The sequence below is a fragment of the Stegostoma tigrinum genome, chromosome 14 (genome assembly GCF_030684315.1).
Source record: "Stegostoma tigrinum isolate sSteTig4 chromosome 14, sSteTig4.hap1, whole genome shotgun sequence".
Lineage (NCBI taxonomy): Eukaryota > Metazoa > Chordata > Chondrichthyes > Orectolobiformes > Stegostomatidae > Stegostoma > Stegostoma tigrinum.
Window position 1 is genome coordinate 33,973,040 of NC_081367.1, and position 26,143 is coordinate 33,999,182.

Consider the following 26,143-nt stretch of genomic DNA (forward strand, 5'->3'; position numbering starts at 1 on the left):
TATTGAGATGGAAATAGACAAGGTGGAAAATGTGTTGACCTGTATACTTATTAGGATTGAAAGTCTGGGTCCAACACTGTGAACAGACTAGCCTAACTTCCAACTTGCCAGAGAAAGAGATGATGTCGTTAGGGAATAATGTTTGGAGTGGGGACTGAAAACAGTGGCTTCATTCTTCTCAGTATTGAATGCTGGATAAGCATGCTGGTAATTAGCAACAGTGGAGGAGGAAAGAAAGGTGGTAATAAGGTAGAAATGAATGTCGTTAGTGCAATTGTGAAAACTGATGCTGTGCCTTTGGCTGATGTCATACTTCTGTAGGTTTAGTAACTCAGTTTTTGATTGAGTTACTAACAAACCAGTTAATTGCAATGTATTGCCACATACTTGATAGGCAATAATATCTTTAACTAGAGAGAATCTAACTACTTCTCCTTAACATACACCAGTATTGCCATCACTTAATTCCCTGTCATCAATATCCTAGTAGTTACCATTGACTGGAGATTTAACTGGACTGGCCATGTAAACATTCTGACTACAAGGACAGGTCAGAGGTTGGGAGTCCTGCAGTAACTCATCTCCTGACTCTGGAATGCCTGCCCGCCATCAAGAAAGCATTATTAAAGAGTGTGACAGAATATTCACCACTGACTAATAGTATATAGAGCTCAATTCTAATATTAATTCAAGTAGCTCAGTCCCACCCAGGAGCATACAGCCTGCTTAATTGACAACTTAAGCATTTACTCCAACTGGGTGCAGTGGCAACACTGTATTTTATGTGCAAGATGTGATGCAGCAAGCCCCTGGGTCTCTTTTGACAGTATATTCAAAATCTGCACCCTCTGTCATCAAGAAGGACAAGGAGAACAGGCATATTGTGATTAAATATATTACTTTTTTTTGTTTAAAGATAGAGGGTGAATATCGAAGCTTGATTGTGTTACATATGAATGTGAGAAAAAGTAATGTTATGACTGATCATTTATATGAGAAGGTGACATAGAACACAGAACAGTAAAGCATAGTACAGGCCCTGCAGCCCATGATGTTGTGCCAGACTATTACTCTACTCTAAGCTGAAACTTACCTGCATGCCCTTCATTTTACTAACATCCTTGTGTCAAATGAAGAGCTGCTTAAATGCCTCTAATGTACCTGACTCTATTACCACCATTGGCAATGCATTCCATGCACCCAGCACTCTTTGTATAAAGAACCTACCTCTGACATCTCCCCTTTACCTTCCTCCAATCACCTTAAAATGATATCCCCTCTTGATAGTCATTTCTTCCCTGGGAAAATGTCACTGGCCACCCACTCTATGTCTGCCTCTTCATCATCTTGCACACCTTAGTCAAGTCACCTCTCATCCTTCTTTACTCCAGTGAGGAAAAGCTATAGCTTTCTCAACCTTTCCTCATAAGACCTGCCCTCCAACCCAGGCAGCATCCTGGTAAATCTCCTCTGCACCCTCTCTAACGCTTCCACATTCTTCCTACAATGAGGCGACCAGAACTGAACACAATATTCCAGGTGTGGTCTAATCAGGGTTTTATAGAGCTGCAGCATAACCTCGTGGCTCCTCAACTCAGTCGACCTGCCGATGAAAGGCAACACACCATATGCCTTCTTAACAATCCTGTCAACTTGGGTGGCAACTTTGAGGGATCTATGATGTGGACTCCAAGATCCCTCAGTTCTTCCACACTGCCAAGAATTTTGCCATTAACCCTGTATTCTGCAATCAAATTCAACCTTCTAAAATCCACTTTTCTCGATTGAATTCCATCTGCCACTTCTTTACCCAGCTCTGCATCCTGTCAATGTCCTGTGGCAACCTACAACAGCCCTCCACACTATTCATCACTCCATCAACCTTTGTGTCATCAGCAAACTTACTAACCCACGCTTCCACTTCCTTTTCCAAGTCATTTATAAAAATTACAAAGAGCAAAGGTCCCAGAACAGATCCCTGCGGAACACCACTGGTTACCGAGCTTCAGGCTGAATACTTTCCATCTACTTCCACCCTCTCTTGTATTGAACAGCCAATTCTGTTTGCAGACAGCCAAATTTCCCTGAATCGCATGCCCTCTTACTTTCTGAATGAGCCTACCATGGGGAACCTTATCAAATGCCTTGCTAAAATCCATATACACCACATTCACTGCTCTACCTTCATCAATGTGTTTTGTCATATACTCAAAGAATTCAATAAGGCTTGTGAGGCATGACCTGCCCCTCTCAACGCCATGCTGACTGTCTCTAATCAAACTATTCTTTTCCAAATAATCTTAAGTACTATTTCTCAGAATCCTTTCCAATAATTTGCCTGCCACAGAAGTAAGACTGGTCTGTAATTCCTAGGGTTATCCCTATTCCCTTTCTTGAACAAGGGAATAACATTTGCCACCCTCCAATCATCTGGTACTACTCCAGTGGACAGTGCGGATTCAAAGATCATCACCAAAGGTGCAACAGTTTCTTCCCTTGCTTCCCGTAGTAACTTTGGGTGTATTCTATCTGGCCCAGGGGACTAGTCAATCCTCCTTTTTTTTTTCAAAATTTGAAGCACATCTTTCTTCCTAACATCAATATATCTGAGCGTATCAACTTGTTTCAAACTGTCCTTACAAACGACAAGGTCCCTCTCACTAATGAATACTGAAGCAACTCCAGGCACAAGTTCCCTCCACTATTCCTGATCGGCCCTACCCTCGCTCTGGCCGTCCTCTTGTTCCTCTCAAGTATAGAACACTTCACGGTTTTCATTAATCCTACCCACCAAGGCTTTTTCATAACCCCTTCTAGCTATCCTAAGTCCATTCTTTAGCTCCTTCCTGGCTACCTTGTAACCCCCTAGAACCCTGTCTGATCCTTGCTTCCTCAACCTTAAGTTAGTTTCCTTCTTCCTCTTGCCTACATGTTTCACATGGCATCCAAGGTTCCTTCACCTTACCATCCTTTCCTTGCCTCAGCAGGACAAACCTATCCAGCACTCGCAACAAGTGCTCCCTAAACAACCTCCACATTTCTATTGTGCGTTTCCCTAAGAACATCTGTTCCCAATTTAAGCTGCATAGTTCCTGCCTAATAGCATTGTAATTTCCATTCTCCGCCGCCCCAGTTAAACACTTTCCCATACTATTTGCTGCCATCCCTCTCCATGAGTGTAGTAAAGGTCATCACTATCACTGAAATGCTGTCCCACCGAGAGACCTGGCCTGGTTAGTTGCCAAGCACCAAATTCAATTTGGCCTCCGCTGTAGTTGGCCTATCTACATATTGAGTCAGGAATCCTTCCTGGACACACCTGACAAAATCTGCTCATTCCAAACTATTTGCACTAAGGAGGTTCCAGTTGATATTAGGGAAGTTGAAGTCACCCATGGCAACAACCCTATTACTTCTGCACCTTTCCAAAATCTGCCTGCCAATCTGGTCCTCAGTGTCTCGGTTGCTTTTGGAGGGTCTGTAGAAAACTCCCAATAAAATGATTGCTCCTTTCCTGTTTCTGCCCTCCACCCATACTGACTCTGTAGTCAAACCCTTCTCGACGAACTCTTTTCTGCAGCTTTGATACTATCCCAGATGAGCAATGCTACTCCCCAACCTCTTTTACCTCCCTCCCAATTTCTTTTGAAATATCTAAATCCCAGAACACCCAACAACCATTCCTTCTCCTTCCAGGTCTCTATAATGGCAGCAACAATGTACCTCCCAAGCACTGATCCATGCTCCAAGTTCATCACCTTTATTCCTGACATTTCTTGCATTAAATAGACACACTTCAACCCATCACACTGACTGCCACTTTGCCCTGTCAACTGTCTATCCTTCCTCACAGACTCTCTGCATGTTGTATCTGCCTGTACATCAGCTACCCTGTTGTCTGATCCGGTTGCCATTCCACTGCCAAACTAATTTCAACCCTGCCAAAGAGCTCTGGCAAACCTCCTGCCCAGGATATTGGTGCCCCTCCAGTTCAGGTACACCCCGTCCTCCTTGTATAGGTCCCACCTTCCCCAGAAGACATCCTAATGATCCACATATCTGAAGCCCTTCCTCCTACCACCAGCTCTGTATCCATATATTCAGCTGCACTCGCTGACTATTACCAGCCTCACTAGCCGTGGCACCGGTAGTAATCCTGAGATTACTACTCTGCTTGTCCTTCCTTTTAGCTTCCAATCTAACTCCCTATATTCACTTTTCAGGTCCTCATCCCTTTTCCTAGTTACGTCATTGGTACCAATGTGTACCAGGACTTCTGACTGCTCACCCTCCTCCTTAAGAATCTTGTAGACTTGATCCGAGACATCCCTGACCCTGGCACCCGGAGGCAGCCTACCATCGGAGAGTCTCGTTCACGACCACAGAATCTCCTTTCTGTTCCCCAGACCGTTGAATCTCCTATCACTGTCGCTCTCCTATTCTCCCCTATTCCCAGCTGAACCACAGAGCCAGGGTCAGTGCCGGAAGCCTGGCTGCTATGGCTTTCTCCTGGTACGTCATCCTCCACAACAGTATCCAAAGCGGCATGTTTATTATTGAAGGGAACAGCCACAGGGGATCCCTGCACTGCCTGCCTGTTCCCTTTCCCTCTCCTGACAGTCAACAGCTACCTTTATCCTGTAACGTAGGTGTGACTACCTCCCTATAACTCCTCTCTATCACCTCCTCAGCCTCCCAAATGATCCAGCGTTCATCCAGCTCCAGTTTCAGTTCCCTAACGCGGTCTGTGAGGAGTTGGAGTTGGATGCAGTTCTCACAGGTGAAGTCGGCAAGGTGACTAATGGTGATAGCTACCTCCCACGTCCTAAAAGAGGAGCATGCAACTGCCCAAGCTTCCATCCTCTCTGCTCTAAATTGCCAAAAGACATAAAGAGAAAGGAAGAACAAACACACCTTACCAACCCTCCACTCAGAGTCTTTTGTTGTTTAGAGGTGGAAGATGGGTGGGAGATATTACACGTGTAGTTTTTTGGGTTTAGTTCACTTACCCAGCAGTTCCCATGTCCATGTTTGCTCCTGTTAAGCCTTCGCTCTGCCTATTTAAAGGTAAATATTTTTTATACACAAACTTACCTTCCTGGCTGCCCCCTGGCTCATGCTCTCATGACTTCCGCCGCTGAATTAGATGCTGCTGACGCACAAGGCAAGTATTTTATACACAAACTTACCTTCCTGGCCCCACCCCCCTGTTGCCCTCTCATTTCTGCCACTGATATAGAGGGGTGTACAGTATGAAAACAATTCAGTTTAATTTTCATTTGTTTTGTTCAAAGATTACATGTAGAGTTTTGATCAATTTGTGTAGATGTGCTTTTGCACACTTGGTGGTTAGTACATCGTGAGGTGGAACTTGAATCTAGAACTCCTAATCTAGAGATAGGGACGGTACCATTATGTAACAGGCTGCTCGCTGAGAATTGTTTGTACCTTCAAAAAATGTTCTAAAAGGGAATCTGTTAATATAACAAATAGTTAAGCAGATGATTGGGTGAATTGATTAATGCATTGATTGGTTAGATATAAAGAGGGAATAGATCTGGGTTTTGTGTAAGGCCTGTCTGCATGTCCCATCTGTTCCTGTGACATGTTATAATACTTGGGGTTCTTGCGCTGCAGTGGTCAAATTCAGGTCCTATCTGCTCCAGATGTGTATAATAACATGTCTGAATAAGTTGATCAGAAAATATCTAATGAACATCTGCCTTGGTGTGCAATGCTTGTTGTTATTTTTTTAATTGGGTCATTTGATGGTGGGCTTATAAAATAAAAGGGAACAAGTGGAAGGAGTTATAAGAGTCTTCGACTGGCTTGGAGCCAAATTGACAAAGATTATCTAAAAAATGCCCTTCAAGCCACACGCAGCATCCTGACTTGGAATTAATTTGCTGTTCCTTCACTGTTGCTGATGAAAAGAACCCAGAACTCCCTTGCTCATAGTGCTCTGATTGTGCCTGCACCAAATAGACTACAACGCTTCAAGAAAGCAACACATCACCATTTTCTCAAGGGCAGTTAGAGATGGTTACAGAGCTGGCCTTGTCACTGCAGTTCACATTCTATGAAAGAATGAGAGTGAAAACATTCTGCATCATAAGTGCATATGGTATTTTTGTGACTGTTTAAGTTTCAATGCTATCTGAACACATCATTGTCATTGCTGTTTTTGTTATCTGTAGGCCAGAGTGGAGAAATTGCAGGAAGAATTGCAGTGCATGTCTGATGTCAACTGTGCAAATATTCAATTACTGAAATTTAACACAGTTCTTGAAACCAAGTATACTCAGGTGATACACTTGAAACATTTGTGTGATAACAACTTGAGTTTGAATTGAAAATTTTAATCAGCTCTCATGGCAGTCAGTGGGCATTATGAGCTTGTGTTGGAAGTACACAGAATAGGCAGAGGCCATGGCTTTAGTCAGTGTCTAACACTGATTTGATGCCCTCCTCATATTTTGTACCTTACCACTCTGGTTAGGTATTTTTAATCAATCTGTTCACATTTCCAGACCAGACGAGACTTGAAGCCTGGCCTTCTGGCTCAGAGGTAAAGACATTGCCACTACATCACAAGAACACCTACCATTCTATTTAAGGTATTTTAATCACCCTGGTCAGATAGAGTCATAAAGCTGTACAGATGGAAATAGACCCTTCGGTTCAACTTGTCCATGCCAACCAGATATCCTAAATTAATCTAGGCCCATTTGCCAACATTTGGTTCATACCCTTCTAAACCCTTTCTATTCATGTGCCCACCCAGATGCCTTAAATATTGTAATTGTGCCTGCCTCCTCCACTACCTCTGGCAGCTCATCCCTCTGCTTGAAAATATTGCCCCTGAGATCCCTTTTAAGTCTTTCCCTTCTTACCTTAAAACTATGCTCTCTAGTTTTGGACTCCCCTGCCTGGGGAAAAGACCTTGGCTTTTTACCCTATCTTTGCCCCTCATGATTCTATAAACCTCTATGAGGTAATCCCTCAGCTTCTGATACTTCAGAGGAAAAAGCCTTAGCCTATTTCAGCCTCTCGAAACCTTCAAGCCCAGCAACATGAAGTGGTAATGGCCGCAACACAGATGCAGTCATCATGAGAGAGAGCAGCAGATTAACCAGTTATGTCAATCTCTTTATTCACCTGCCCAGTACATTTTACCTTTCCAGGTGGAAGTGACTTTATATTCCATTAAGATATTGTGTGTTGACCAATAAAGCCAGCAAAAAATATATTTTCCTAATTTTCCAGTTGTTTTCTTTTGATGCATTAATATGATTAATCATTATAACTTTGCCATCTTTTACAGATTAATTTAGCACATATAAGATTTACCTACAGAGACTTGAAGCTCAGTTCATTCAGGTGTACTGTCTGCTTTGATATGATATGAAGTACAAATTATGTAAAAGAAATTATTTCTGCTTTAAAATATTTGATTAATCTGGACTAATTTTTCAAGAGTACATAGATGGCATGGATGATACAAGGATACATTGATATTTTAAAAAGCACATTTTAATTTGATTAATGGCTTTTTGTTTGGATTTTGGGTTATTAGGTCAGGAGAGTTATAGCAGAATGCAAAGATTGTGGGTGGTGAATCACAGGAGAAGGCTGAAGGAGGTACGTGTAATCCACAAATTACTAAAGGAGCAGTAGCCCTCTTCAGCCTGCAATCCTTATCTCCCTTCCTGCACTGCACTTCTCATAGCCTAACAAAATCAACTGACCAGGGTTAAATTTAAAATGATGGTGAAGAATAAGGCACTCATTCATCTTATAATATTTAAGTTGCCAAGTCTATTCCATGAAAATACGAATTCTCATGAGTACATGCCCATCTAACAGAAACAACACAGTAGGATGGAATATAAGGGAATAAATAATAGCAACTTGTCAGAAAGGCACGGCACTAATCGTAGGAGATTTTAATCTACATTTCAATGGGGAATGTCAGATGGGCATAGATAGTCTAAGTTTGGAGTTCAGAGAATATTTTTGGAATAGTCACTTAGAATAACACCACCGTCAAGCAAAGAACAGGCTTCACTAGACCTGGTATTCTAAGTCAGATACTTAATTAATTATTTCATTGTGAAGGTGCCTTTAGGTAGCAGTGACTCATATTATGATTGAATTTTGCATTAAGTTTGAGGGAGAGAGGAGTTGGTATTTTTAATAGGTTTAAGTAAGGGCAATTTTGAGGGCATGAAAGCAGAGCTGGCTAAAATGAATTGGCAAATTGGTGAAACGTAGGTCAGCAGACATTCAAGGAGATTGTTCAAAATACACAATAGATACATTCCAACAAGAAAGGAAATTTCCAAGAGTCAGACCCATCATCCAAGGTTAAGTAGAAATGTTAAAGAAAAGGCATATAGTTGTGGAAAGACAGGTGACTGTACAAAGATTGGAGAAAATAGAAAAGGATGACCAAAAGAGGGAACATATTTGAGCATGAGACAAAAAGCTAGACAGAAATATTAAACCAGAGAATAAGGTTTTCCATAAATATTTCAAGATGAGTTAGAAAGTGAGCATTGATCTTATAGAAAATGATACTGGAGAATTAGTAATGGAAACTAAAGAAGTAGCTGATGAATTGAACAAGTACTTTGTATCAGTCTTCACTATTAGCAGAAACAAGTAACATCCCAGAAGCTGTGATAAGTCAGGGAGTGCAAGGGAGACAGGAACTTGGGAAAACCACAATCACTAGAGAGGTGGTACTAAATGGATTGTTGGAGCTGCAGGCTTATTAGTACCCTGGTCCTGATGGACTTCGTCTTGAGATTTTAAAAGGTGTGGCTAGTGAGATAATTATTGGTTTCAATTTTCCAAATTTTCCTGGTTTTTCAGAATGTTTGATAACATTGAGAAATAGTGCATGTTTCTCATTTATTCAAAAAAAAGGGAGAAGACAAGAAAGAGGCCAGTTAGCTTAATGTCTATCATAAGGAACAAGCTAGAACCTAATGTTAAAGACGTTAAAGCAAGAGGCATGGATAAGTTCAAGTTAATCAGGCAGAATCAACATGATTTTGTGAGAGGAGGTAACGTCCAGTGGATAAGGAGGAACTGTTGGATATACTATATTTGAATATCCAGAAGGCATTTGATGAGGTGTTACGTGAAAGATGATTGCTGAACTTAAAACTTCATAGTATAGGGGTTAGCCCATTAGCTTGGATAGAAGATTAACAGACTAACAGAAAACAAACTAGGTATAAGTAGGTCTTTTTCATTTGGCAAGATGTAACATGTTCCACATGGATTGGAGCTGGTGCCTGACCCCTCTACATTTATATAACTTACCTAGATAAGGGATGGAAGATATGATTGTCAGATTCGCTGACTACACAAAGATAGGTAGGAATGTAAATTGTGACAAGGACATGAGGCTACAAAAAGGTAGATTAAGTGAATGGGTAAAGATGTGACAAATGTTCATAGCATAATGATGTGAAAATGTCCATTTTAGCAGAGGGAATTAAAAGCATATTACCTAAAATGGTTAGAGTTTGCAGAGTTCTAAGGTGCAGAGAGATCTAGGTGTCCATGTGCATGAATCACAAAGCATTATTATGCAAGTAATTATACGAGTTAATAGAATGTCATTATTCATTGCAAGGGAAATTGAATACACAAGTAGGGAGGTTATGTTTTAGTTATACAGTACACTGGAGAAACTGTACACAGTATTAGTTGCCATATTTATGGAAGCGATGAATGCACTTTAGAGAAGCTTGACTAAACAAATATCTGGAGTGAGGGCGAGGCCTGTGTCAGATAGAGTTTAGAAGAGTAAGAGGTGACATGATTGTCACATATAAGATCCTGAGGTAGATGAAGAGAGGATGTTTTATTGGAGAATCTCGAACGAGGTGTCACTGTTTAAAAGTCAGGGGTTGCCCATTTAAAACAGCAGTAAGATAAGTATGTTTCAGAGTGTTGGTCCAGAAACTGCTAAAGTCCATGTCCAGTCCGGAGGGTTATAAAGGGCCGCATTGAAAAATGAGTCTTTGGAACTCTTTTCCTGCAAAAGTGTTGGAAACAGAGCCCTAAAAAATAAATTTAAGGCAGTCTTAGACAGATTTTTATTAAGCAAGGGGGTGAAAAATTATCAACGCTTGGCAGGAATGCAGATTTGAGGTTGCAATCAGATCAGCTATGATCTTATAATAGTACAGATTTAAGTAGCTGAATGGCCTTCTCCTCCTCCTAATCCAGATATTCATATATATTGCATAGGTATGAGAATCAGACAGTTAAAATCGGCAGATAACACATTGTGAAGCTGGATGAACACAGCAGGCCAAGCAGCATCAGAGGAGCAGGAAAGCTTGACCTTTCGAGTCTGAAGGGTCCCGACCCAAAACGTCAAGCTTTCCTGCTCCTCTGCTGCTTGCCCTGCTGTGTTCATCCAGCTTCAATCGTGTTATCTCAGATTCTCCAGCATTGGCAGTTCCTACTATCTCTGTTAAAATTGGCAGTTTGTTGGATGAAGGATAATTCTGTTTTGATGATCAAAATGAGGCCATTGGACCCATAGGACAACTGCCAAAAGTGGGTACCAAAGTAAAATATTTCCAATTAGACATTTATAAGTGGAGAAGTGTATTGTACTTTTCATCCCATTTTTGTGTTCCCAACTAAAATTTTTAACCTTTTGGGGCGATGGATGGGCAAATTACTTGTGAATCTTGAGTCCAGTTGACCTTTTTTGACTAAACACTTAGTCCATTAAATATTTACAACAGTGTCCTGATCATGTAAATTGCAATGTTCAAGATTTTCCAAATACAGTACACAGACCAAATCAAAAGACCGTCATCTCAGGGTTGTGACTGACTTTTTCAACAAAGTGTTCAAATAACTTTCATCTTCCTTGATGCATCACTGTGTCTGTAACTTGGCTTCCAAATCATCATAAGCTGAAGTTCTCCAAAGTGTAGACGTTTATTGCAGATATGGTTACAGTAGATTACACTGCTGTCTGCCAGCTCCCACATGCCATAGGTGCAACAAATTACTTGCCCTGCAATATTTAATTTGACTAAATGAAGAAATGACCCAATAATAATCTCTTGTTATATCAAGTGGCTTAACTAGTTAAGTGCTAACTTTATTGTAACACTTGTATATTCCTGCTACCAATTTAAAGCCCTTCTGTTTAAAGAAAAGATAAAGCATAAAACTCACTGACTGCTCAACTATCTGCTCATCCAATTAATGCTTTCAGTCTTAAGCTTTCACATCCTGCTGCTGCTGGCTGGCTCCTCTTCTTGGCCCATTTCTTTTATGTAAAAGGTCAGATCAGCCCCTCATCCTACTCTATATCAAATTCCTTCACTCTTGAGATTGCCATCTTTCATTCTGTATCAAGCTGAACTCAGTCATAAGCTATTCCCTTTTTGCTTTCTAACTTTGTGCGCTTAGCAAGATCATCTGTATTTTACTAATGGAAATTTTGCAGAGATGAATCAGCACTGCTGACAAGAAAAAGAACCATTCAAAGTAGCTATCTAAGTAAATCACCAGTCTCTCTCTAGTCGGGATCCTGCTTATCCCTAAGACTGAAAGAAACAATTTCAACAATGTAGTTAACAATTTTAACTAAATGATAAATGAATCTCAACTAGATTTTAGGAAGAGATTAATTTTTCAAATTATCCCTTAAGATTCCAACATTCTCCAAGTTTTAAACCTCACAATCTTTGTCTGGTTGTACTTAGTGACGAGTTGCCAACTTAGCGCAACTCCCTGGGTGGTGTTTGGTTGCACACCCACTGTCAGTCCGCTATTAAAACCAGCAGAAAGCAGATTCAGGTCAGAATTCTGATACTAAGCATTTGAACATTTTATTGTTTTAACTGGTTTAAAATTCACCTCTCTGAATTGTTTGAATTAAGGCATTTCTACATACCTTTGAATGAATAAACTAGAAGTGAATTGACCATCATTGCCGAACTTGCATTTAATTTGTTTCATGTTGTCAATATATATTGACTTCTCTTCTGACTAGGTGCAGTCGTTATTGAAACAAAAAGAGGAAGATTTTGCAATAGTAACTAAATCTCGTGATGAAGCATTTCAAGAAATCCAGAAGCTAAAAAAATATATAGAGGTGATGGAAGAGAGAGAAACTCATAAGGTGATAACATCAATGAAAATGCTTTTTCCTTTATAAAAGTAACTGGTAATATGAGTAATTGATTCTAGTACTTCAGTGTTTTTATGAAAAAAAACAGTATGATCAGATATTAGTTCAGATGGACCCAGAGTTCATTTTGGAAGTTAAACAGTGTTACTTCCATAGATATCAAACACACAAGAAAAGAATGGGCATGTGGATTCATCACTCACATTCCTAGTATTCAGATAGTATGTTGAGTGCTTCTCAGTTGTGATAGTAAGAATCTGCTTGGAGCTGCTCCCACTCCATGGTCGTAATTCTGTTAGAAGTTCAGTAGTGTGGAAACAACTGCAAGGACATTCACTAAATTATTGTCTGAATGATTATTCTGCCACTGCAGTATTGGTGAAGAATCAAAGAATTATGTTTGGTTCTCAACAATGTCTTATTTATTTATTTATTCATAGTTTGATTCAGAAGAAACTTCAATGTGTGGAAGGCAAGCTGGATCTAGGAAGTACATCATAATACCTATCTTTTTCATACGTGTTGTCTTGTAATTGATTTGAAAGTGCAGATGCTTAAAAAAACCCAAATCAGTTTAAAAATAGTTTTAAATGGGATGATTGGCATTCAGTTGTGGAACAGTGTGAGGTAGAATCCAAGCCCCCACAATCAAGAACTTGTACTTTAATAATTCACAACGCCGTACCTTAACTGATTTGAATGTTAACTTACTTTACAGATTGCAAAACCTCAGGAAAGTTTAACATATTCTAAGCAAGATAATAGTCAAATGACAGTGACTCTAGAAAATGTATTGGCATCGCACATAAGACTCCAACAGACAGTGGAGAGTCTACAAATAGAACTTGGACAAAGAGACACAGCGATAAGTTATTTGCAACGGGACAAGTAAGAAAATACAGTATTTATAGATAACATTTTTCAAAATACTGTACTTCTGATTTTGTGATTTAAGCAACAACATAGCTATCAGAGTGATTTCATTGCATGTTTTTTTTAAAAAACCTTATTAACATGGTAATCATGCTGTTTCAAATGTTTGCAATTAAGATGCACTCAAAAATATGTTACTTATTATTGTTCTGATGTAGCATCTAGGCTTCTTTCATAGTACCTTCCAAACCCACGACCTTAGTCATCCAGAAAGAGAAGCCACCCAGCACCTGCAAGTCTCCCTCCAAATCTTACACCATTCATTCTTCTGTTATGATTCCAACTCTTGTTGCTATTGGGCAAGTCAGATCCCAGACTGAAATCTGGCTTGATAGATTTTGTCTTGTTTAGTTTTAATGAGGTGATGTCTCATTGCACACAATCTTACAGATCTGGTCTTCACAATGAAACAAAAGTTCATTAAGAAAAGGAAACGAAGATAAAATCAAATAAACCCAACTATTTACTTACTACACAACAATTTTGAAACACACAGTAATGATTCTCATTAGTAGCCAAAAACACACCAGTACAAATCCCAAAAACATCAATGATGTAACAGTATCAGTACAGTACCTGAAAACACCCTGTGTACCTTATTCACAACTAAGAAAAATCACTTTATATAACACACCTATAGATTGAGTTAACTGTGACATCACCTCCCAGACTGAAAAATCTGGTGGTCTTTTCGTGGATTTATCATATAGCTGAGTTTAAACTCTCTCAGTTTCAAATAATTGCTTTAGGATATTATCTAAACACTTGGGTTGAGAGACTGCAACTAAATTCCATACTATAAAATAATCCAGTTTCACTATTTTCTCCCCCTTTTTTAAGGAGCACTGTTTTATACATGTACCCTCATCCAGCAGAGCTGGTCCAAACTGAAAACCAGAAGAAATAAAACAGGTTTACCACAAGCTTTCATTAAGCCAAAAACAGTTCCAAAAATCTTCAATAGAAATGTTGCTCAGTCATAAACTCTCCTAATGTACAACAAAAACTCATTATTATGAAAGGCACCTGTTTGTCATTTTTTTAAAAAAGAAATCACCATGGCTACAGAAAAACTTAAGTTAATCATTAAATCCTTCAGGCAATAGAAAAACCCATATAGCACTAATCCAAAATTGAAACATCTGAAGTTTTATGTATATATTAATCATTTATTTCATAAATCATATCCCCTATAACATATTTAGAACTATAGCACTCATCCTTCACTGTCAACAAATTCTGGAACTGCCTTTTTAACAGCACTGTGGCTGATCGTACACCATATAGGCGCAGCATCTTAAGGAGGCATTCCATCACCTTCTCCAGAAAATGAGGTATTGGCAATAAATGCAGGCCTAACCTGTGTGGCCTCATGAAAAATAAATGCTCTGAACTTTATCGTGTAGGATTATTGAGGGAAACGTTTGTTCACAACTATCATTCTGACTTCTACAGCATGAGTCCTGCAGGTAGCAACTTGTAGAACTACCTGTCCTAGGGCTCAGTGCAAACTTCTCCTGTTTTGTGACCTGATTGATGCAGTGTTAATTGGGAATGCATGTTCACCATCAGCTTTCCTGTTATTTGCGTAGAATATCTACTAAGTGTCAGGGATTTGTGCCGTGGATCTCCATGTGACTGAACAAGTATTTGGCATTCTGAACCATTGGTAGCAAGCTTCTCCAGTCATTAAGGGCAATGCTGATGCACTTCCTGGAGGGCTTCAGAGTTTTTTTTTGTCCTGCCCTGGAATATTGGCTTTGTGAGATTTGAAAGAAATGGACCTGGTGGGGGAAATGGTTTTCAATCATCTGGATACACAATCCAGTCCATTAAAGTCGGTTTTGCAGGAGTTTTGCCTGACTGCTCGTTTTCCTGCCTTCAAGAAAGACTCTGATTTTTGTGAAATGGTCTGCTCAGTAAATCTGATCATGCTGCGGAGGCATTGCAATGAAATTTCTTGGGCCCCGTGATTCATTACTGATACACAGTCCAAGCCTTACAGCATTACAAGTGAATACAATTACACTGTACAGTCGGATTTGTTATGAAACACTTACTGCTTGATGTGGTTTTCATTATCAATGCTGCTCTTTTGAAGCAGGTATCTACCAAGAATTGGCAAGTGCTTAATACATTCCAGCTTCTTATGAGGAAAGGTCGGTTTGTATCCGCTGGAGTCTAGAAAAGGAGTAACAGATGACATGATTGAATTTTGTGAGATCTCAATTGTCATGAAAGGATAGAAGTGAAAAAGATGTTTCCTTTTATGGGAGAATCTAGAAACAATTCTCAACCTGAAAGTCAAAGTGATAACCTGGCAGCAACAACTGGCTCCCTGCTTCTCCAAGCCTTTACAGAATTGTTTCTTTACCACAATATCCTGCATGTGCCATGGACAGAACCCACTTTCACTCTTCATCCACACAAGTGGGCCCCACCAAACAACGAGCCTCACCAAATCATCATGACTGCTTTCAGGTTAACTCTCTCATCACTTCAACCCTTGAGGACATCACTTTGGAGCTCAGAAATGCTTGTCTGATACAAAAGATCTAAAGCAGAATCTGTCTAATAATAGCTGACTTTCTTAACATTAACATCCTTTGTGCTTACTTAGAGGTTACCATCCTCTGTGATTTGCATTGATGTTTTGCACAGAGGGAGAGACAACAGCTTGTTGTGGTAAATGCACTATGTCTCTTTCATTCAAAACAGCCATTTGTGAAAGTGAAAGAGGACCACTCTTTAATGATGTCAAGGGGAACAGTGCCACTTAGGGTACTACCATTGTGAGTCAAGGGACTTGTCAGTTCCAATGTAGGAAGTTGGTGAAGGCCAGGTCAGGTCAGGTGCAACTAACACTGGTTACAGCTATATCAGTCAGAGTGCTGTGGTGCTATCAGTCTCGACAGTGGCTGGTTTTTCCTCCATTGAGACAAAGGAAGGGTCTGACAATGTTGAAACCGGACGGGAGAGCAAATAGTGGTGATGCAGGAGTAGGAGAGATGGTCTTCAGTCAATGATTAGAGGGCACAAAGGGCACGAAGTGTTGTTTGGAAAATTAGGTGGTTGAAAACTGTTCACTGGACATTATGCATATAATAATGAGTTGTAGTCCATGAGCACTGCTGAGAGCTTTGTGCACTGACAGTTACTATGAATGGCACCCCTGTGCACATGAGGCAACAAAGTGAAGAAGGTGGTCCATAACCCTGTGGAGTTCACAAAATAATTACCCTTCTTCCTGGGCTGTTTTGCATCGAATTTCACCCTGGGTGCTACCCAGGATTCTATTTTGGTTCAGGCTGGTTGAATCTGGGATTGTGGTCTGCCTTGCTAGTTAGGAGGAAGAACACCAGCACCGCTAGGTCCCTGGCAGTGATTCAAGGAGTTTACTTGACTTTCTGAACCATTTTCTTGGGGTAATGGTGCAGGACCACAGTGTGAAAGGTAGTTCCCAACTTGCACTGTCTGAAGTGGTGCACAGCTGGTGTTTAACTATGGTCCCAGTGGGATGAATGTCACATTCATCCTAGTCCTAGTTGTGGTGAGGACCTTAGCCATCCCTACAGCATGATTCCATGAGATGAGCACCAAAGAGACCAGTTGTATAATTAATGAGATGAAGAGCAGAAGATTGAGTCAGAAGAATCGACACGGACTGTGGTAGATCATGCGCCACAAATCTTACCCGAAAAAACACTTATCAAAAAATGGGAAAATTTAGTCCATTAGTTCTAGACCAGTGCTTTGAAATGTTTCTCCAATGCACTGTGTCCTCCATATTGACAGGAGCGATTTTCCCCACGCGCTAATGGAATTTTAAGTTAATAATTTGCCTCTTTATTTTTGCAGGATTCCCCTTGGAATCCAATCTGATCAATTGTCTTGGCTCCCAAGGGAGGCTGCAGCCACTGCTGTGTTCGACTGAGTGCGATGATGGACCCCTGTCTCTAACTCTTCTGGAGGTGATACCAAAGGAAGCAGATAACCATGCCATAAAAGGGGAAACATTCCTCATTGCCCACAGGGGGCAGTATTGCTGCAGGGGATATGTAGCTTTTCCCTTAAACTGGCCGAGCCTCTGTTGTTGTCAGGTGTCTGACAGCCTGGGAAGCTTGCCAGTATTGAGTGGAGATGATTTTGGGTATTGGATTTGAGATATACCTAACACACCCATTTCTTTTGGGGTGGCATGGTGGGAAGTTGAAATTATCGCCAGTAAGGCACTATGAGAAAACAATTTATTCTTCTTTGTGCAGCAGTTCAAATGGTCTTGTAATTATCCTTTTATTGCACTTATGGTTATGTACTTCATTACTAGATAACCCGAATATCAAACTTGTGCAAACATTAATTGTGCTTTTCAAGGGACCTCTTTTTGAGTATGGGTTAATGATTACGTTGAATGGTTGTTAGAGATGATTCTTTTGATTTTGATTCTTTTTCTGTTTGCGTTATTTATTTCAGTCGTCTGTCATAAAGTTCTGTCAAAAGATCTTTTTCTGATGCTTCTCCCTTCCCTTCCTGCCATGCACTTTCCAACATTATCATAAGGTGTGGTGAGAAGAAATGGCTGAAGCACAGAATACTGTGTTTTAGTCTTATGTTCTATTCACCAAGGTTTTATGAAACATGAGTGTTTCAATGAACCATTTTTTCTTAGCATGTACTGATAATGTGTAAGTTCACACAATGAAGGTCATTTTAAAATTCACGCAGAATCAAAATTTATTCCATTGAAAAGTGATTCCTCAGACATTTGCCATTACGTTTTGCCAAAAACAGAACTTAATGAATTAGTTAAGCAAAAGCAGAATGCAAAATTACAGGGATACTGTGTGTTGCTGGCTTAGACTTCAAAAAAACATTTTCAGTATGCCTCGTTTTCATTCTTTGAAAGTAAGATTCAATCCCTGAAAAGATTCATTATCATATCTTTGCACTAAGTGGCTTTTCCAATAAATATTTTTGGAAGCTCATCAAATCTATTTTAATTTGAAGAACCTGACTCGAAAGAAATACAGAATAAGCGCAATTGTAAATTTATAGTTGATAATGTATCCTTTGCTCAAAGAATGTTCAGTCATCTGCCAGAGTCATACTCCAAGACTTCAGCAAACTATTTTTTAATGGGTAATGGGTATTGCTGGCTAAGCCAAAATTTATTGTCCATCCCTAATTGTTTTGGAGGAGATGGTGGTGAGCTATCTTCGCAAACTACTGCAATCCTTTGAGCATTGGGACACCTAAAGTGCTGTTGGAAATGGGAGTTCCAGGACTTTGACCCATTAACAGCAGTATACTTCTGAGTCAGAATGGTGAATGGCTTGGAGGAGAAATCGAAAGTGATGGTGCTGCCAAGTTTCTCCTGCACTTGTCTTTCCAGATGATAGAGGTCTTGAGTTTGGAAGATGCGAAAGGAGGAGCCTTAATAAGTAACTGCAGTGCATCTTGTAGGCAATTCGCAATGCTGCCATGATGTGTGACATGAAGAGGAATTTGGATATGATGATCTTGTGCAGTTGGCCTTTTTGATGGTAGAATTCACAGAGTTGGATTTTGGTGTCACAGTGAACATGCTTCACCTGATGTTGTAGATAGCACACCATGTATTCCAGGCATATTCTGCCTATAAAGAAATGGGTGTTGGGCATTGTGTCCAGTGGTGTGGAAGTTGATCAAGCACACAGCCTTGTCCTGTTATAGTCCTGTTTGATATTGAGCTTTCTACATGCTTTTTGCTGAGTTTTTTAAAATGCTTTTGCTTCTGTAGTCATCCAAGTACACAATCTCACATTTGGACAAGCCTTGTGGATGTTGTTATGGGCAGTTAAGAGAGTACGATGGGATTAAAAGGTTATCTACTTAGTGTATTGTACAGTTTCTGCCCATTCTGATAGTCATGATGTGGAGGTGCTGGTGTTGGGCTGGCACGGACAAGGTCAGAAGTCACAGGGCACCAAGTTATCGTCCAACGGGTTTATTTGAAAGCACAAGCTTGCAAAGTGCTGCTCCTTCATCAGGTGAAGTACTGCCTGATGAAGGAGCAGCACTCCATAAGCTTGTAATTTCACATAAACCTGTTGCATTATAACCTGGTTTTTTGTGCCTTCTGACCTCATTCTGATAGTCATTTTGTTATTGGGATTAGTTTAGTTAAGCTTCTGTCAGTGATGACTCTCAGAATGTTTATTGTCAAGGCTTGGTGATAGTGTTGCCATTGGAGTCTGGTAAGGTTCTTGAAGATGAATATTTCCTCACTGTTCTAAGGTTACAATGTCTGCCCTACAAAATTCATTACCATGCATTTTGATTCTAACGGTTGAAAGACTTATCTATAATCCTCATCGATTTTAGTTCTGCTCAAGTACTTCAGTACCGCGCTCAGTTTAATGCTGCCGTGATATCAATTACAGTTCTGTAATCTCATCTCAGCCAGTTTGCTGGAATTTATGATGTTCAGAGCTTTTATTGGACAGAACTACATTTCTGCAATCTGTTATTTGTAACTTATATTTAATTATACTGACTGTATAACGGTAAACTTGTTTTATTGCTCATCCTGTTTACCATGAAAACTCTGAAGGGGACTAGAATTCAAGGGGGCTAAAATTAAATCTAAGATGTTCACTGAACGGATTGAAGCCCTGAAGAAACAGTTCCAAAGTGAAAGAGAGACTGAGTTGAAGGCCAGTCAGAAAGAAATTGTGGAAGTAAGTCGAACTTGCACTTTTCCCAAAGTGAAATACAAATACCCAAAACCATGAACTCCTCAAAAATAACAGCGACAAATAATTTGCATAACAGAGAGTCTTGCATTAGTATAATATTTTTGACGGCCATCGGAAGTCACAAAGCCCTCAATATTTTTTATGACATTGATTAGATAAATACTGACCTTGACACCAGCAATAACTCTTTGCTGTTTTTCAAAATAATGTCATAGGATCTTTTATGTTCGCCTAGCCAAGCAAGAGAGCTTTATTTTACACTAGACTAGACTAGAGGGCTTCAGAAAAAGGTCCTTTGATCCATTTGAGTCTACACCGGTCATAAACAACCACCCTATTTCCAGCACTTGGTGCATAGCCTTCTGTGCCTTGACATCACAAGAGTACATCTAAAAACTTTTTAAATGTTATGAGAGTTTCTGCCTCACTTACAGGCAATGAGTTCCGGATTCACAGAGCCCTCTGGGTCAAACCATTTTTCCTCACATTCCCTGTAAATGTCTTGTTTTTTACCTTAAAGCTGTGCCCCTCATCTGAAAGATGGCATCTCCTGCACTCCTGCTTTTCAACAGTGGAGTGTCAACCTGATTTTTATGTTCAAGCCTTGATTTGGGACTTGAACCTGGAACCTTATGATTCGGAGGAGAGAACACCACTAGGTATAGAAAATCTTTCAAACTGAAGTATGGGTATTAGGTGCAATCAAAGTAGTTAGTTTTGTCATTTTTGAGAAATAAATTGAAACATTTATCATTTCTGTAGAAAATAGTGATCAAATATGAGTGGTTCACAAATTGCTGGGCCATGAAACGGCTTTGTCCAGGTTCATTATTTGTTGGAGTTACTCTGTGAGAATGCACATTTACAAGGTGTCTGTGTACAACATATGAAACACAAAGAGTGGTATAGCCCCAATTCTTTTGTTCTTGCATTGTTTAAAGTAAAATGCTAATGCCTCAACATAATTAATATTGCAAATCACCTTACTGGAACGGGCTGGCTATCTACCCAAATATTTGGCCGTTGTTAAAGCTAGATTTAGAAGCAGGTTTGGATGGGGAAAGAGATTTCTCATTCCAATTCCACCCAACCCAAACTTTTCTTTTTTTTAGCATTACCGGGAATTGTATTTTATTTGAGTAGGAGATAATGCTGTTAGAAGTACCTGTTACCAAACACTACCGTCTTCCTTGCAATTTGTCTTCCAACTTCATAGCTTAAAAAATGTCTTACTGATGCCACTTCCAAGACTGCAGAAGTGTCACGAGCCAATAGAGAATTGCGACTGAAAGTTTCTGAATTTGAGAAAACGATAAAAAGTCAGAAAGCAAAGATCAAAGATCAAAAGATTCAACTAAAACATCATCTGGACACCCGAACAACCTATGCACAAAATACAGAAAGAGTGAAGGTATGTGCAATATGATTTTTTGTTTGTGTGTAAACTTGTTTTGAAAGATCAGGCTGTGAAAATTGACAAGGTCTCCCAGCTCTGTAGAAACGCAACTTCTGTGAAAAGACCCAATTTACTATTATCTTAAAGCTAAAACTTTCTGTGTAACATAGAGGGAATAGTAGGTGATGAGCCAGAAGACTGTACGGATTTAGCTTTGTTAGATATAGATACTAATAAATAATGGAGTAAAACAGATCAGATCAAAACAGAATCATAGAGATCAAAAGGAGGCTACCTGCACCATTGAATCAAGACTAACTTTTTATAAGAGAAGTTCTGTTAGTCCCACTTCCCTGCTATTTGTCTTTTGAATGCTATTCTTAAATCTGTAAACAGGCCACTAATGAATTCCAGATTTTAACAAATCTAATGAAGTTAAGGAAAGAGTTCATTCATTTCAGAGATAGAGCTCCTGAGATGACACCTGAATTCAAAAGTGACACAGGGCAAGTGGAAGTGCGGGTTGGGTGAGTACAGATGGAGGTAGCATAGTGGCATGGATAGACAATTGTGAATGGAGACATGGTGTTCCAGTTCAGGTTGGCAACCTATGACCAGTGGTGTTCCACAGGGATCAGAGCTGCGATAGCAACTGTTTACAATATATATTAATGACTTGGATGAAGGAAGTGAATGGACTGTAGCCAGATTTGCAGATGACACAGAAATAAGTAAAAGACAAATTGTGAAGGGAATGCAGTTTACGGCAAGAAATTGATAGCTTAATTCAGTGGTCAAAATGTCGGCAAATGGAGTGAAATAGTGGAAAATGTGAACTTGTTCAGTTTAGAAGGGACAACAAAAGAACGGTGTTATCTAAATGGAGAAAAGCTGCAGAAGATTGCAACATAAAGGGACTTGGGTATTCGTGCACGAAACACAGAAAGCTAGCACATAGATGCAGGAGGTAATGAGGAAGGCTAATGGAATGTTGGCCCTTATTTCAAGAGGGTTGGAGTTTGAATAAGGAAGTCTTACTGCAAATGCAGAAGCTGCTGGTGAGACCACAGCTGGAGAACTGTGAACAGCTTAAGTTCACTTACTTAGGATATTATTTCATTTGAGGCAGTTCAGAGATGATCCCTAGTATGGATCTGTTGTCTTATGTGCAAAGGATAGACAGGTTCGGTTTCTCCTCGCTGGAATTTAGGAGAATCGGTGTTATCGATCAAACTTATAGGACTCTTAAGGAGCTTGACTGGGTAAATGCTGAGAAAATGTTTCCCACATGGGACAGTCCAGGACCAAATGGCATAGTCTCAGAATAAAAGCGTGCCAGCCTGTGGTAAGAAGAAATTTCTATTTGTCAGCATTGAGTGTGGTTGGAACTGCTAGCCCTCGAGAACTGTGGGGGAAGAGTCCTTGTGTCTGTTTAATACTGAGATCAATAGATTCTTGATCAGTCGAAAAATTAAGGTTTATGGGGAAAAAACAGTAGGAAAATGGATGTGAGGAATGTCAGATCAGCTATGATCCTGTTAAATGGTGGAGCAAACTCAAAGGCTACTCCTGTTCCTATTTCGAATGGTTAAAAGATGTAAATCCTCCTGTTAGCTCTGTTTCATTTACCAGTCATTATGAAGTCTGTTCTTTGAGTACAGAACTGTTGGAAGTGATTTCTCATAATTTACTTGACCTGGATTCTTCAAGCTTTGAAACACCTTAATAAAATTGCTTTTCTTCAATTTGGCCATGGAATTTGTGTTTTGCTGCCTAGGCAGGTATTTATTGCTCATCCATAATTGCCTGGAGATGGTGGCAAGCTGTCATCTTAAACTGCTTTTAGGAAGGACATTCCTAGATTTTGACACAGGGACAGTGATGGTGTGTGGTTTGGAGAAGAACACGCAGGTGTTGTTGTTGCCTTGCATTTGCTGCTCTTGTCCTTTTAGTTGCTACAAGCCAAATTGGGAAAATGTTATTAGAGGTGCTTTCATGAATCCCAGCAGTTGATTTTGTAGATCATAGTATCATAGAATTCCTACAGTGTGGAAGCAGATGATTTGGCATCAAGTCCACACTGACTCTCTGAAGAGCATCCCATCCAGAGCCATCCTGCTACCCTATCCCTGTAACCCCGCATTTCCCATGGCTGATCCACTTAACCTGCACATCCCTGGACACCATGAGCAATTTAGCATGGCCAATCAACCTAACCTGCATATTTTTGGACTGTAGCAGGAAACCCATGCAGATATGAGGAGGACGTGCAAACTCCACACAAACAGGCTGGAATCAAACCCGGTCCCTAGCACTTGAGGTAGCAGTGACAAAAACTGAGCCACCGTGCTGCCGCTGGTCCTCCATGTGGCATTGAGAAACATTAGCAAAAGTGAATTCGTTGGGAATTAGCAGGAAAGCTCGCTGGAGTGAATCCTGGCACAAAAGAAGATGGTTGCGGTTGTGAGAGAGCCATGAGACATTCTCAAGTATCAAAATCCTCAATTTAGATTGCACATTTTTCCGCAACATATTGGGGAAGAAAGGCTCAAAAGCTTTTTATGTTGTTTTATTTTACTTTTAAATATTTGGTACCAAAAATGTTAGATACGAAAAGCCAATGCCATCGTCACTGCTGCTGATGCCATTGTCTTCGTTTCTGAGGCCGACATCACAGATATCGAGGACGCCGCTGCCACCAACATCCAAGATTTACTGGCGTACATCACTCCACCCACCATCTCCACAGCCAGCAGCTCCAGAAGATGCTGTAGCACCCAGCCTTGCCGGGTCTTCACCATCATCCCCAGACCTCCCCCTTACTGAAGACAAACAGTCAGCCTTCAGTAAAGGACTCATCTTTGTCCCCCTCCACCCAAATATCGACGAATACAACTCACGTTTGGACATTGAACAGTTTTTCCGCCGCCTCTGCCTCCGCACTACTTCATTAATCATGAGCCTAACCCTCCCTCTACTGACCTCTTCTCCCACCTCGAACACACCCCCTCCTCCTAGACACCACCCCAAGGCCTCCTACCCTCCCTCGAACTCTTTATCTCTAACTGCCATAGAGACATCAATCGCCTCAACCTCTCCACCCTGCTCACCCACTCCAACCTCTCCCCCGCAGAACATGCAGCCCTCCACTCCTTCCGCTCCAATCTCAAACTCACCACAAAACCCGCGGACAAGGGAGGCACAGTTGTAGTATGGCACACTGACCTCTACATCACCAAGGCCAGATGCCAGCTCTCTGACACCTCCTCCTACCGTCCCCTTGATTAAGATCCCACCCCCCGACCACCAAACCAGCATCTCCCAGACCATCCACAACCTCATCACTTCAGGTGACCTCCTACCCACAGCCTCCAACCTCATCGTTCTCCAAACCCGCACTTCCCGATTCTATCTCCCTCCGAAAATCCACAAACCTGACTGCCCTGGTCGACCCAGTGTCTCCACCTGCTCCTGCCCCACTGAACTTACCGCCACCTATCTCGACTCCATTTTCTCCCCCGTAGTCCAGGAACTGTCTACCTACATCCGTGACACCACCTATGCCCTCCACCTCCTCCAAAACTTCCAATTCCCTGGTCCCCAACACCTCACCTTTACCATGGACGTCCAGTCCCTATACACTTGCATTCCCCATGCAGATGACCTAAAGGCCCTCCGTTTCTTCCTGACCAGTCCCTCTCCACAGACACTGTCATCCGCCTAGCCAAACTCGTCCTCACCCTGAACAACTTCTCTTTCATTTCCTCCCACTTTCTACAAACAAAGGGGGTGGCCATGGATAGCCGCATGGGCCCAAGCTATGCCTACCTCTTTATAGGTTACATGGAACAATCTCTCTTCCAAAGCTACACTGGCCCTATTTCCCACCTCTTCCTCTGTTACATCAATGACTGTATCGGCGCCACCCCGCTCCCACGAGGAGCTTGAACAGTTTATCCACTTCACTAGTATCTTCCACCCCAACCTTAAGTTCACCTGGACCATCTCTGATACCTCTGTCTCCTTCCTGGACCTCTCTGTCTCCACCTGGAAACCAATATCCATTTCAAGCCTACTGACTCCCACAGCTACCTGGAATACACCGCCTCTCACCCAGCTTCCTGGAAAAAGGCTATCCCCTATTCCCAATTCCTTCACCTCCACCGCATCTGCTCCCATGATGAGGCATTCTACTCACGGACATCCCAGATGTCCTCATTTTTTGAGGACCGCAACTACCTCCACCCCCCCACCGCAGTGGTTGAGCATGCCCTCGACCGTGTCTCCTGCATTTCCTGCAACTCATCCCTCACACCCCTTGCCCACAATAACAACTAAAACAGATACCCCTCGTCCTCACATACCACCCACCAACCTCCGGATCCAACACATCATTCTCCAACACTTCCGCCATCTGCAATCTGACCCCACCACGAAAGACATTTTTCCCTCCCCACCCTGGTCTGCTTTCCAGATGAACCGCTCTCTCCGTGACTCCCTTGTCCGCTCCACATTCTCCTCCAGCCCCACCATACCCGGCGCTTTTCACTGCAATCAGAACAAGTGCTACACTTGCCCTTACACCTCACCCCTCAACCCCATCCCAGGCTCCAAGAAGCCCTTCCACATCAAACAGATTTTCACCTGCACATCTGCTAATGTGGCGTACTGTATCTGCTGTTACCATTGTGGCCTCCTCTACATCGGGGAAACCAAGCGAAGGCTTGGAGACCGCTTTGCAGAACACCTACGTGTGGTTCGCAACAAACAACTACACCCCCCAGTCGTGAACCATTTCAACTCCCCCCTCACTCCTTGGACGACATGCCCATTCTGGGCCTCCTACATTGCCACAATGATGCCACCCGAAAGCTGCAGGAATTGCACCTCATGTTT

The 26,143-nt window shown here is 41.2% G+C and overlaps 1 protein-coding gene across 1 annotated transcript in view; it reads left to right on the forward strand.

The window, feature by feature from the left end:
- Positions 1-26,143, forward strand: part of LOC125457743 (coiled-coil domain-containing protein 150-like) — an 85,820-nt gene that overhangs the window by 36,974 nt on the left and 22,703 nt on the right. The window contains exons 16-20 of the mRNA XM_059651089.1: positions 6,198-6,305; positions 12,044-12,172; positions 12,900-13,069; positions 19,707-19,833; positions 21,068-21,262. Coding sequence (XP_059507072.1) covers positions 6,198-6,305; positions 12,044-12,172; positions 12,900-13,069; positions 19,707-19,833; positions 21,068-21,262 — 729 coding nt within the window. The remainder of the gene's footprint in view (positions 1-6,197; positions 6,306-12,043; positions 12,173-12,899; positions 13,070-19,706; positions 19,834-21,067; positions 21,263-26,143) is intronic.